This window comes from Calonectris borealis, chromosome Z (genome assembly GCF_964195595.1).
Source record: "Calonectris borealis chromosome Z, bCalBor7.hap1.2, whole genome shotgun sequence".
In the NCBI taxonomy this organism is placed as follows: domain Eukaryota; kingdom Metazoa; phylum Chordata; class Aves; order Procellariiformes; family Procellariidae; genus Calonectris; species Calonectris borealis.
This window is the reverse complement of record NC_134352.1, coordinates 13,435,601-13,450,238: the sequence shown is the minus strand read 5'-3', so window position 1 is coordinate 13,450,238 and position 14,638 is coordinate 13,435,601. Positions and strand designations below refer to the sequence as shown.

The 14,638-nt window shown below is 40.3% G+C and overlaps 1 protein-coding gene across 1 annotated transcript in view; it reads right to left on the bottom strand.

Annotated features, from left to right (window-relative positions):
• Nucleotides 1-14,638, bottom strand: part of TEK (TEK receptor tyrosine kinase) — a 39,410-nt gene that overhangs the window by 17,558 nt on the left and 7,214 nt on the right. The window contains exons 2-4 of the mRNA XM_075136348.1: nucleotides 9,540-9,851; nucleotides 4,224-4,334; nucleotides 1,377-1,529 (exon numbers count right to left, since the gene is read on the bottom strand). Of these exons, the coding sequence (XP_074992449.1) occupies nucleotides 1,377-1,529; nucleotides 4,224-4,334; nucleotides 9,540-9,851 (576 nt within the window). The remainder of the gene's footprint in view (nucleotides 1-1,376; nucleotides 1,530-4,223; nucleotides 4,335-9,539; nucleotides 9,852-14,638) is intronic.

Genomic DNA, 14,638 nt, shown 5'->3' with positions numbered 1-14,638 from the left:
CCCTACAAGATGCAAAATTCTCTGAGCTGCTTTTGAAATCAGTGGGAGCTGCGAGGATTCAATAATTTTCTGTATTTGATTTGTAACAATGTTTCTTACATCACAGAAACTGACCTTCATGACTTCGTCTAGTGTAAAGCTAGGACTGAGAAGATAATAAACTGGAAAGTCCTGGGGCAGGCTCAGTAAAAGTGGCAATCCAGACTTGGATCGGCTTTTTCAGATCTCAGCAACCATTTAATGAATCAGCATGGAGCCCTATCTCTTCCTTCTCCCAGAATGAAATTCTTACATGTAGATACTTAAAAAAAAAGGTTTGCTAAAAATCATCAGTCTATGTCTGTACCGCTAATTCAAAGAAAGACAGGACGTATGTTTGAGCAGTGGCATATAACCATCCATTCTCTTTATTGTTAGTGTGCTCCCTACTGCTATCCCAGACTCTGCCCCAGGAGTTTTCCCAATAGGCAGGATGGGCAAGACAAAAGCCTCTTTCAAGGCAGGGGGCAGAATTTATGGATAAGCCTTCTGCTGTGCAGCTTGGCACTAGAGCAGAGAACAGATCTTGGGCCATTTCATTTTGTGAGGTGGCAATAGCTTCAAAATCCAGATTTGGGGCATTATATTGATTCATTTGTGACTCCTGGAAGTATACTGTGGACGTTAGCAAGTAAGATGATACGTTTTACCACTGGAAACATTTTCTCCATAATGTAAGATATTTGAACAGCTATTTATTTTTACATGTCAGTTTTGTATTTCTATCCAAGTTAATAGAATATAATTTTCTTTATATCTGATGAAAATGGACATAGCAGCATGAGCTACAAGACATGTAGAATACTTCGTGGAAAGTATCTGCCTGCATTGTAAACTGGTCCTGTCATCCACTGGGAGGTGAACTTTAAGAGCTAATTAAGGCTGGGGTAGTTTCTGAAATTACAATAATGTATGCTAAAGATGAGAAATCTCAGGATAAATGGGGTTTGGATATAGCCCACCATAGAGAACAGAGACATTTGAAAATTCCTATTTTGTGCTCAGACCCACATCTCATATTCATGGGACACCCAGTGCCACCTTCTTCATTCATGCTTAATTGCTGTTTGAAAAGCTGAGATGCTGAGAAAAGAGCTAGCTGTCCTGGCAATAGCTAAGATGAATTGAACCCTAATCTGAATTTTTTTCTCTCTCAGCTGCTTAAATCAGTATAAGCTTGTACCAAAGATCCTTGGGAAAAAATTTCTTCTGACATAATCTGATGGCACCTTATACCAAGAAAGATTTTGACCTTTATTTGGGCACAGTGTAAGTTTCATTTCAGATTCATTACGACTTTAAACAATTAATCATCAGCACACATTAATGGAACTTACGTCTTACAATAAGCCTTGTATAAGCAGAAGTAAAGAGGTTTCCTCCTATATATCTGGCAGAGTAAACCCCTGCATCCTGTGGTTGAACTTGAGGATAGGAGACTTCCAGCTCCCCTGGCACTTCATGCCTGGGCACAGAGTGGATGAAGGAACCTGGGGAAGGAGCACACAGATACAACAGGCAGAAGTCATTCACCCTATATAAACAGAAGTGAGTTCATATTGGTTACTGAGGAAGGACAGCTGGGATGAGCTAAGCAGCAGAATCTATTTATCAGTTATGAATTTGCTGTCAGCTGTTTAGCTATACTAGTTTTTGATAATTGGAGAGGTGCAAGTAAAAAGGAAGCTAGATTTTGGGGAGATTTAGTAGATGGATGGGACAAACTACTTCAAGTTCCGCACTGCTTTACAGGAATGTTGCTAAGAGTCAAGTGGCTAAAAGTGTTCATTTTGTTTCTTGGCCTTCCCTGAAGTGAGGGGTGATCATCTGCAAGAGTCTAGTGTGACTAGAAGGAGTCAAAGAGCAAATGCCAGCCAAGTCCTATTTAATCTGAGTAGCACAAAGATTTACTCAACAGACCAAAGCAGGAAGAATACAGCACAGCTTTATCTTCTCTTCTTATCTTCAAAACTTAACATGTTTCTGTCTCTTCTATTTTTTTCACCAAGGGAGCTTATCGATGTTATTCTTTGCTGTAGTTGGTCATACATGCTTGCTAAGTAAGGTGATAGCATTTGGTCTTCTCCCATCCTCCGGATCACCAGGTAACAACATTTGAACATTGATTGCTGTCAAAGAGAAGCTGCATGCAATGGACTTCAGGACTCCTGGGAGTCCTCCCACTCCGGTCTATTAGAGCAAGCCCACTGCAGTCAGCTAATGCCAGGTCCAGCCAGCTATCACCAAAACATACATGCACATGCTCACACACACTTTACTGATGAAGTCACCACCAATAGACCCACACAGCAGAACTGTGCCTTTACAGGTACTGCATATGCACACGGGACTCATGTACACGTGAACAACGCAGACACCCCGGTCCTAATCTCCCTTGGCAGCTAGTCAGGCTTGCTGGCCGATCTTATACACTCACACACCAAAAAAGGGTCTTAGCTGGCCTGGACCTACAGTCTCTCTAATAGCTGTCTCTCAGACTTCTTATCCTACTCGCTGGTTAGCCTGGCTTCAGTGTGTCACTAGTGTCACTCATGCACACACACAGACACAGGTGCACACACAAATGGGTCCCTGCCATAGCTGCCCTTAGACAATTAGTCTCTCTGGTTGCTGGCCCCAGACGTACAAGACCCTTTGACCCCTGGCATGTGTTTCCAGTTACTAGGAGTCAAACCTGTTGTGCCTCCTAGTCTGGCCTGAAGGTCACTACCAAATTATACATATGCATACCAGGTAGAGACCACACTTATGCTGAAGAATAATTAGGAATCCAGTTTAATAAGGTCAGACCAACTATAGTGCAGTGCATACCAGTGTACTGGCCTGCAGCTTGCACAAATGCAAGTTGCACCTTTTACCTGCCTCCCCCCCATTTTCCCATGTTTGTTCCTTTTCCATTCACTTTGAGCCCTCCCTTTCTCCTGGTTGGCTTTTTCTTTAAATATCCCATTATTTCACACATGCTTGCAGTCCCCCTCAACCACGCCATAATAAGTTTGCTCTTTCTCCCTGAGACCCATGATAATCCTGCTCCCTGGTTCTTGTATGAGAAAATGCTGACAGGAGATCACAAAATTTCCCTGGGGACCCTGAAAGGACAAGTGATGGCAAACTTTCTCCACTGTGCACTGCCATAGCTGAATCTCTGAAGAGCGAAGAAACAGGTCTTTAAGAAACTGTGCTTTGTATATTGCCTTTTTAAAAGACACCTTTTGGTTATTTTTCTCTTCCAGCCTGTAGAGAAGTGCTCCAATATTCAGTAACTGGGGCTGAGGCTGACCCACTGCATGCGTTCTTTTGCAGTGTGCTGACTCTTCCTTACCTCATCCTGCTCTATTTACTCCCTGTTTCTGGTAGCTCGCTGTAAGCTAGACTATCGGTTGACAAAGATGGACCAGTACATTATGTGTGCTTTCCACAGCTATAATTTCTTGAGGTCTAACATTCTGATTAAGTATGAAGGCACAGTGAGTTTAGCGACTGGTAATTTACTACATTTCTACAGGAGATAGATAGCAAACTGCACGTATTTCCAAGCGTCAAGAGGTAGCAACACACAGTTGAACAGTGAGTGACATGTGAGTGAGGTGCCATGCTAGATAGAAAAGTTGGTGTCATAAATTTCACTACCTGACTAATTTTTGTAGTTGAATGAAATAAGAATTAGATTTTGTTGACAGTTTTGCCCTTCTAATAGCAGATTATTAGTGCTTAATTTCTTAGCCTGAAGAGCGTCATGGAAGCTAAGTGGCCTCTAAAAGCCAATTGAAGAAGGAAAGATATGCACTTGGAAAGCAGTAGAAATGCAAAGAAAGATGCAGTAACTAGGCCTTCAAAGTGGCACAGCAAAAAAGAAAAAAAAAAAGATGCTAAAATCAGCCAGGCAAATATATGAGGGGATATAGACGGAAATCAAAAAGGAAAATGAGAAACAAAGCAAAGGTATAAACAGGACTTGGCATTCTGGTGGAAGAGAAACAGATCAGCTCAATATATTGGATATGGCAAATGGCTCTTTAGGGAACATTAAATGCATGAGGAATTATGTCTTCTCCAGTTGCACAGCGTGGGCTTCATCAGCAATGACTTTAAAACAGCTACAGGGCACTTAGCTAAGACAATGATAGCAGGAAGAGAAAATAGAAGAGAGAAAGGTTAATTACCATTTTTGTAGATCACTGCATCTTCCTCTTTTGCTGCCATTCTGATGAAGGAAATATTCACATGCTCTCCCTTATTTGCTGTAACAGTTAATGCCACTGGGTGGAATGAGGCTGAAAACAGAACAGGACAGAAGTAAGGGATAAATAGCAGCAGTTACTGTCCCTATCTGGTCTCTGGGCTGAAAGCTGAGAAGGGACCTGGACTCAGATTTTGACTGACTCTTTATCACCAGCAACCTCAACCCTATGTTTTGGTAAAGACAGAGGACTCACCTATACCCTGAAACAACAGACTGCCACTAGAACCTGGGGCATGAAATTTTAAAAAAAAATTTATTTTGGCTGAGTAACTGGAAACACTTCCTAAGTAGGAGCTCCAACTGGCTGTAAAACACTCCCAAGTTTCTTCATCCCTTGAGACATTTTTAAAGCAGACTGGATAAAGTACTGGAAAATGTATCGTAGGGAACAAGCTGTCATTGGCAGACAAATACCCTGAGTGACTCAGTTCTTTTCTGTGTAAGCTTTATGATGCAGAACAGTCAAGATAGTTCAGGAGACCACAGTCATGCAGGGTCTGGGGGAGATGCAGTAAGACAGAGTAGGTCTGTGCTTGTGTTAGTTCACCATGCTCTCTATAAATACTGAGAGGGTTGGCTTGCACTAAGAGCAAAAGAAAAAAACGTATTCACAGCCAGTGGTACTTTTACCAAAATATTCTTATCGAAAATGTGTCTTAATTAAAATAAAAATTCTGTGTGGAGGAACTGTCTAAGATCAGTGATATTTTTCAATTTTCCAGTTGGGAAGTTGAAATTAATTTTTCTGCTTAAACAGAAAAGTAGTTTTATATATTTGTTTATAGTTCTTCATTTAAGAGAAAGAAGAAAGTAGTAGATAGAGGGATTTTCACAAAAGTTTTGCCTTTTCCTTATCATTATTATTGGGAAAAAAGATCAGAAGATTGGGGAAGGGACAGAAAAATCTCAAGAAATAGTACTTTTTGAAACCAATTAAGCGATAACTTTAATTGCAACATTACTTTGAAAAAAGTTAGAAGTTGAGGACGCTTCCTTTCATGTAGTTGGAAAATTCCAAGGGAAAGTGAGGTTTTTTGAGGACAAATTCAGGTTTTCTGATCATTTTTATCTCTGAGTTTTTATGTCACACTGTCATTGATATGTGGTATGGTAAAAAAAATTACGAAACTCTTCTAAAATTAGGCAAAGTTAACTTCCAAACTATTCAGCTCTTTATCTGAGTGAGAATGTTACACCTTTGTACTTTCCCTTTTAGAGCACCCAGGGGAGTGAGGCATTGATTTTCAGCAGCCCCTTCTCTCTTTCTGTTTTTGAGGCTGCTCAGGCTTGGAGTTCCTCCTGTGCAAGTTCCTCTTGGGTAATTCTGTCCTGCATCTTGTTTTTGTTCAGCTCCTGGGAGCCCGGTTCTGCTGCCCCTGGCCTCCCCAGCAAGGTGAGCAACCTGAGCCTCAGCTGGAAGGAATCCTTGAAGAGTCTTTCGTGCTCCTAGTCGGCCCTGCATTTGCACAGGTTCCATTTCTATTAAAGTCGCATTTATTTCACAGGGAATATTTTGCTTAAGGAACACATACACAAGTTAGTATGAACAGTTAGACAACTTATTCATAAAAAATGCCATTTATCTATAGTCATGCCTCTTTTTTTGATTCATTTTTAGAAAACTGTCGATAAAGTATACTTTGGTTCATACCAATGGTTGCAGAAAACAAATTTGGAGTCTGTGGCTGAAATTTGGTGGTAGAGAAATACACAGAGATAGGATCAGAAAGCAGACAAAAAATGATGAACTAACTTTCTGTTATATATTTAATAGAGCTGTAAAAAACTAGCAGGTAGGTGCTACATCGAAGTTCGCATGAGGCTGAAACTGCATTAGTACCTCCACACTGTTATTTTGTAAAATCTCAGGGGAAAAAAAGGGTAGTATTCTTGCAATATTTGAGGAAAGAACATTTTAATACTTCAGTTTCAGAATGACATTTTAATTAAAAATCAAAATGTTATGTGATGTAAAATTAAAGAAAGAAAATTTGAGTAAAAATGAAGACATTTCTATCAATCCATGCCAACATCTCTCCCAGAATTTTATTTCCTTGAGAATTTTGACATTTTAATGTTTTATTTCAGATTGGAAATAAGACAGCTATTGAAAACTCACAATTCTTTGCAGGATGGAATTTCCATCCCTTGTGCAGTTCTAGTGTTTATGCTCTGAGCCTCTGCCACATGTTTTCATTCCTTTGTAAGTGCTATCCGATTGATTTCAGCAGGATTCTTCCTGCATGTTACTAAGCACATGCATGGGAATCTATTGAGCATTTGCCCTGTTACCTAGGCACTGGTATCTGAACTTACATCTTGGAGAAACAGAGAATTCTAATATAGAATAATGAAATAAGATCTCATTAGAAACAGGCAAACAAAAACTGTCAGCTCCCGAGTTAGAAGTTATTCGTGAATAACAAATGCATGGTGAAAATCATGATCTATTTAGGAAAAGAAAATTCAACAGCTTTCCCAAAAATGAATTGTTAGCTACAAATGATTCTAAGTGTTTTAGTTGTAATGTTTTTTGGACCAAATTTAGTGAGGCATTACTAATTGTTTTAACAAGATATTAAACTTTTGTATTCCCATTTTTTTTTCTTTGTATGTTGTTTAGCTTAACCACAAGACTTATTCTTCAGAGTATTGTTGCAATGGAAAGGAACCCACACTCCCTGGTGGGCTTAGTTCCAACGTATTTTTAGATTGTGACTTGTATTTCATGATTTCACATCTCAAGTGTGCCAATTCCTTATAGAGACATAATGAACTGAGTTGCAGTGCAAGTGCCATAACGCTCTGTTGCTAGCATTTCCATTATTGTCCCTTTGTCTGCTCTAGAGAGTTTCTGTGGGGGAAACTCAATCATATATATGAAAATACACATTTATTGTGTAGAGAAATTACATAAATTATATTTGACTAGATGCAGAACAGGCTATATAGTGTTCTATTCTAGATACGTGTGCTGTGTACAGTGTAAGCATTACTCCTCATATATATATATATTTAAAAAGCATAATCTGTTCCCTCTCATTGCATGTATGAATATTACACGTGTAACCGTAATGCTAAAATATAAAGAATTCAGGTGAACGGACTTGTTACTTTCAGAATGGCACGTGTAGAGTAAACCAGGAAAATGAACCTGTTATCTTTCCATATTATACAGCAGAAATCTTCACTGTATCTGCATATCTGATAATAGGTAGGTACATAATCAGGCAGATGACAGTTCCCACTAAGTCAGTGGGGCTACCCAAATGATTAACGCTTAGTGAGTGTTTCAGCAGCTTCTTGCCCTTAGGCTGCAAAACAGTGGCTGGATTTTCAGAAATGCTGCTCCTTCCTGTGCCTTTTGTGTCCTCAATGGGAAGCTGCACATTTCAACTCTTGCTCCATTTTTGGTGTTGAAAAACACACTTTGCCTTTAAAAGTTATTCAGACAACAACAGTAAAGGGGAAAAAGGCCTGTTTTCCAACTACAGATGCTTTGCCAAACCTCACAGTCCTTCACTGACCTCTTCTTCCTCTTTCTGTGCACTTTAATAGCTTTGAGAATTTCTGTCGCGCCTCTTTCTCACCCATCTAGTCTGATTAGATTATACGCTTTCACCCACGAGTTGCTAGCTCAAATTTTGTCAGTGAAAGCTTTTGCAAGAAAATCTGAGAAATGGATTCAAACCCAGAAATTATTCAAAGAAATCTACCTACCACTGGCGTGAATGTTGTGTTATTTCTGGTTAGAACAGCTTCTGTCATGTAGGAAACTCTCAAAGTTTGATTACTTTAGATTCTCTGCTCCTAGGTCCACAGTTACCAAGTGCAAAAAACTGATTGATTCAGAAGACACTCTTCCACCCATGGAGGTTGTTCTACACGCCAGCCAGAGATGTGCTCAGCTCACTGGCATTCTGCCACAGGCAGGCTCACATTGACTTGTGCATGGACTGTGTTCTTATCTCCTCCTCCTCCTCACTGCAGCCTCCTTTGAAACAATGGAGTTGTCAGCCTGCATCTGCAGAGCTTTCTTGGTGTCGAGTCCAACCCTTCAAAGATGACTTTTGGTCAGAGAAAGCATAAGCCAAAGAAAAATGCACTTGTCCTGCCCACCTTGCTTCTAACGTTCCCATACTAAAAGAAACAAATGGACACTAGCTATAGCTCAGACAAATGGAAAACCTCTTTTTCTAAATTTACTGTATAATTTCAGGAGGTACCAACAATGATAATTCCTCTTACTAAAACTTTATAAAGAAAGATTAAAAGTGTCAAGTCTCCTCACAGACCAGCTGCCATGACACAAAACATTAGCAACACAGTGAAGTCTACTAAAAATTGGCTGACGTTTTGAAAACTTGATTTGCTGCAGAAAATTAGCCAAAATTTCTTGCACTTTTCTGTAGTTTATGGTGGTCTCTTTGCTTTGGAACTTGTCCCAGAAGTCTAATCAGGTCCAGAGAGAAGCAAAATTTTGCACATAAGAAAATGTATCTTAATGGCGACAGTACTGGACCTTGGAAATTCCACCTTCTCATCCCACCACCTCCCTGCCATGTTTGTTTTTTCTACTGTGCATAGCCTTAAAACCAAAACCAAGTCAATAGTGAAATCCATAGTGGATTTTTGTGAATAACCTTCTTAGATTTTGGGAAACTTCTCTGGAGTTTCTTTCCAGTGTTGAGCTGGATTGGTTTTTTTCATACTGACGCAGACTGTGTAGATGCAATGCTGCTGATCTGTGGTTTTTCTGAACCTTAGGCAAGAAAGTAATTTTCTAGGCTTAGGTTGCCCATTTATTAAAAAAAAAAAAGAATAGCAATATTTAACTATCTACATCTCAGACCCGCCAAGACTTTAAGATGGAAGCATGTTTAGAAATCAAGGGTCTGGGATGTGAAAGACCCGGTGGAGGAGTATGTGTGATTTCATGGGTTCAGTGAGGCCAGTACCTACCTTATTTGCCACCTGACTTTGTGTTCCTGGCAGTAGCCAGGTACAGGCAGAATACCTACAGATGTCTGACTAACTTCCACAAGGAAATGACTAGCAGCTGGTACTGACCAGTTGTCTCTGCACTTTAGAAAAAAAACCACGGGCTTGAGCCAAGTCTATTTTTCTTGACTCCAGACTGCCTTGCCTGCTCTGGAGCCACGTTTGTGCCCACTTGTGTCAACCAGGGATAACTGCCAGTCTGTAAGCAGTGACATGCATGACCACCATACAGTACCTCCTAGCGGCATCTTCATGGTATGTATCCTTGTCACCTCATCCTTGAGTTTCCCTTCACAGTAATACGCTCCAATAGTTTCACTGGCCTGTTCCCGCTTCCACACCACCGTTTTGGCGGTTGCTCTCTTTGAATCTTCATTAACTTCCAGTGGTTCCCGGTGCTGGTTCGTCACATCCTCCTGGTCTCGGTCTATCGTGATAGACTCACGGGAACGCCATTTGGAAGTGATACAGATAAGTGACGTCTCGGAGTTGCCCACCAGAGGGAATGAATTGATCAGTATGAGGTCCAGTGCCGCTTCCACTTTACCTAAGGAAAAAAGCAGCAAGTGAAAAAATTTTACTGCAGAGTTTGAGTATGTGGCCGATCAAATCACCAGATAAGCTGCTTCACCCAGCACTCACAGACTGTCGGTGTCTTGCACAGCTTTTCTGCAAAATAGGAAGACTGTAGATTAACTATTCTGCTACACTGACTTTAGGATTTACTTTTTATGTCATGAGCAGATGGAGTTTGTTCTTCGCAGAAGAGGAAATAAGCCTCATGAGTTTGTGGAATTTCTTTTAAGAGCTGTTGCAGAAGCCCAAGGAAAACCATGGGTTGCAGAAGCAGATAGATCCTTGCATAGTTATACATGTACATAAATGCCTCAAGTATGGTGCTTTGCTGGTAACAGGGTCAGTAGATCATAAGGTTCTCAGTTCAATAGTGTTTCTTTTATGTTCTTTACATGGATTTAATACGTATGAATTGACATAAAGCAGATATGTCTTTCCGTTATAGGAATTGGTAGTACTTTGAACACTTGGAGTATTTTTTTCCAGCTGTTTTATGAATTTGGATTAATGATTTCATAATGATTCACATGTTAACGATTTGAAGCCGTAGCAGACAGCGGCAAGAACCATGGCACAAAGAAACTGCCTCAAAAACAAAGAGCAAGTCAGCAGCACTAGTTAAGCCATTTTTTATGAGGTTAGGTTTAAATCAATATAAATGGCTCCCTTTGATCAATAGAACTGCCAGAAATACATGGAGATGGAAATTCTTTGAAAATGATAGATACAAGCCTAATTAAAACAATCTCTGGCAGAGTGTTACAGATTTAGTTGTTCAAATGCACATAGCAGGAGGGAAATACAGCTCTCCTATAATCAACAATTTGCAAATAACAGGCGTTTCCCTTTACTTTTGAAATTCAGGGTAAGGAGAAGGGAAACAGTAACATTTTTTCCAGCTGAAACAGGAAGAATAATTGATTTCTTTTATTCATCACATCTATTTTCCTGCTTTGGATACAAGCATATTTTGTATTTACACAGAGAGACCCAATATTTAGTGCCGCTCAGCTTCCAAATGTTCCTCTGATTAGAAGGAAGGGGTATAGACTTAGATAAGGGAGGCCAAAAGGTCTTCGCGCTGACTGCAGTCTTTGCCTGTGTCTCTGCAGTGCTCGGGGCCAAGGGAGGAGGTCCTCCTCTGCTTTCAATGCCAGCAACCACTCTGGGGACTGAAGTATCTTGACAGCACGCTGACACTCGCCACACCCGGCCAGTCTGCCTCAGTTACCACCCTTTAATGTGCCAGCCCAGATAACTTGCAGTTACATAATGGAGAAATGAAACCTTCTGGAAAGGATGCAACGGCAGTCAAAGTAAATATTGCATAAAGGTGTGGGTCAGCGAAGTCAATTCATCCTGCTGCACGTTACAAAAATAAATCCTTTGAACAACGTTAAAGAAGTATGTGATAGAAATGAGGCCAGGCTTGTGCATTCATTTTACAAGGCATTTATCTCAACACTTTTACTTTTATATGAGGAACATTTGTGCTCTTACTATGGATCTGATGCATCAGCTGAAGGCAGATGTAATTCAACAGTCACTAACATTGAAAGCAGAGGGCTTCAGTTTGTATGAGCAAGAATCACATGCCAGGTACAGGTATTCTTAAAATCATAAATTGCAAGATCCTGATTTCTGCAAACTTTTGTGAAACTCGGAACCAAATCTGGATCCAAACTCCGCAGCTTGATGTGATTATCTGTGTTGAGGTCAGGCAGGGTGCTGCAGATCAGAACTGAAATATTTTGGTGTTTCTCCCTAGCATCTACAGGGCACGGAGCTGCAACTGTCTTTCCAGTACAGAGGTATGGGCCCAAGTTGCTGGGGTCCTTCAGAGGATGACTGCTCGTCCAGGGCTCCAGTCCATTTTTCTAGCATTTCTCTGTTCCTCTGACTTCCAACAGATTGAAAGGTGAAAATAACACCTCCTTCCCTGCCCTGCATCTCAACCTTTTAATATGCTGAGAAAAAATAGTAGGAGAAGTCTGAGTTTTAAGGACTAGCTTTCATGTTGCCTTTGATCCCTATACAAGAAATAGCAAAGCAGTATTGTATCAGATTCAGGGCATTTGCTGCATACTTTTCTGTTTCATTGTAGTAGTACAAATCGTGTAATCAAGGTGTAGAACAACCATAACTCAGGCATATTTCTTATTTATACTTGTGATTATTCCAGATGAATCAAAATCTAGCTACTGGTGGATGGATAGTGTTCTGACTGGTTGTCTAAATATAGGTGGTTTTGTGTCGTATTAGACACTGCAGAGTAACCACACACCAGTGTGAGGCAGACAGAGCACAGGTGGAGTTTCATGTCTTCCTGGAGAAAAAACACTAGAAGGCCTTTCTGTGTCTAAAAGGGAGTGATATCTATGCATAAGTATGGAATGATATGCCAAGCATGATTTGGCAGCTAAGGTTTCAGAGCTGGACTATATTGCAAGCAGAAATTAAAATATATCCAAGTGAAAGCTTTGCACTAAGAAAAGCCATGCTTTAGGTGCATTTTGAAAAAAAAAGCACCCTAGTAGCACATTGACTTGAAGGCAACTCACTCGTTCGTTCAACTCGGAATCTAGCAGGACTGGCATTTTAAAGTCAGGCTAAGGCCTCTGAGGTGATAGGAAGGCTTTCTTTGACGCCACTGGGAGTTGCTGCCCTCAGATTGTGGAAAAAAAAATAAAACCAGAAAAGTGTAAAATGCACATATGCTTTATGCTTCGGGATTCCTACAGCATCTCTTTCTGGTAATGCAACTTAAACTAACCCAACTGTCCTTGCTAAACAGGATTTACCTAGTCTGGCAAAACTTAGGCAAATCCTACCCTTGATGTTAATGAAGACTTTGACTATTTAAGGACCAAACAAGGACAACAGGATTTAGCTCTCTGAGAAAAGCACAACAAATTCAGACAGGAAACAGCCTGCCTCTGTGTCAGTGACAATCCTCTGTGCTTCCTTGAAAAAGTCCTTTGACTCCTGCCCTGGTCCTTGAAGAACTGACCTTATCAGGAAAGCAATTTGCTGTGTGTGCAAATACATTTTGAGAAGAGAGAGCACTTGCAGAAGGCTAATGCTGGAAATGGGAGATACCATGCAGAGAGGATTCATTGCCCACTATTTATGACACACACTCATTGTGGTGCAGTGCTTTGAGCCCTTCCAGCACAGGGAAAATGGCATCCACTAAAGCAGTAAATTTAAATAATAGCACACCCACTATAACCCAGATGGCAAAATGAATGCAGGGAGACCTTTGCAGTTCCTCTTGGCCCGCTCTTAACTACAGGATTGTGCTCTCTCTTGCTAGGTGATACCTGGCTGTATCTTTCACAGCTCTTCTATATATGCATATACATATTCTCCTGGGGAAACTGGGCTGAACAAAGAATAAGTGTGTATCACGCTGTCTCTGCAGCCCCTGTGTGTTCTCTTCTCATTCCCTACCAAATATTGCCATTCATACAGGCACAGAGTCATCACGTTTTCTGTGCTGTGTTGCACCAGCAAAACTCAGCCAGGACCAGCTGCAAGAAACAGCTCTCAGAAATTCCCTGGAACACTTCCCAGACACTTGCAAAGAAGAGCAAGAAAGAGCAAGAAAGTCTCTGATAAAGTTTAAAACATCACTTCCCTAGATTGGAGTTGTGCTAGATGCTAGTTCGGGAATAAAACAATACGGCAATCTCAAGCTGAGATAGTTAATGCCATAGATGAGTACACATAGCAAGTCTTATGAGAATAGAAAAGTGTTATGATTTGTCATTTCATCTCAGAAAATCCCTGCCCAAATACTTCCAGATTTACACTGTTAACCCTTGTCTCTCCCCAGGAAAACATGCAAATATTGAAGACAATTTCTACCTAATGTGAGACCTTTGCAAAGTCGCCTGTTAATTGGAAAAGTGTTCAGTACTGTGGAGAGGCTAACACTCCTCTACCATAGCAAGCAAAGTGGTCAGCTCCATCAAGGGAAAGGACAACCATACCCCACTGCCCCCTAGACGCCTATTTAATCACTAGTCCGTATTTGCAAGGTGTATTGAGAATGCAAAGTTCTGAGTAAATGTTTTAGCTATTAATTAATACTGAGTGGTAGTGGAAGGAAAGAAATTGTTTAGACATTACACACCTAATGATGTATTTATTTTCCTTACATTTGTAGAGCTTTACTATTAATTGCTTGAAGTGACTATAAGCTGGAAGTCCTTCTCTTGGCATTTGGAGCATGACAGAGGAAGAAGAAGAGCTGTGGTAAGAGGTAAGTGGAAAGATTAATACTTTTAAAGTACTAATTATTTAAGAGAAGAGGGGAGGGCAGAAAATTCAAGTAAATTCCACCCTTTTTTCATCAGGTGAAGCAAGGGGAATAAAAGGTGATGTAATTTGAAATGCTTAGGCAGTCCTTATTTTTTTTACTCTTATTGCTTGGAACACAAATTATTTCTGCTATTAACTATCTGGGAATATGAATGTAAAACATATAGATACTATACTAGCAAGGAAAAAATAGAATTTGTGCTTAGTTTGGGTTTGGTGTTATGCTTAAAGTAAAACAGTCAGTTGTATATGACATTCACTGCAGGGTTTAAAAATCACTTTAAGACTTATGGAAACATGTCCCAGACTGTCAAGTCACCAACCTCCTCCTTCAAGTCTCTTAAAAAACAACACCAAGCACTCCCTCTGCTTGAAAGAATAAGATTTTGATTTAGAAGAAACATAAGTTGCTAAATAGCCTGCACCTCAGTA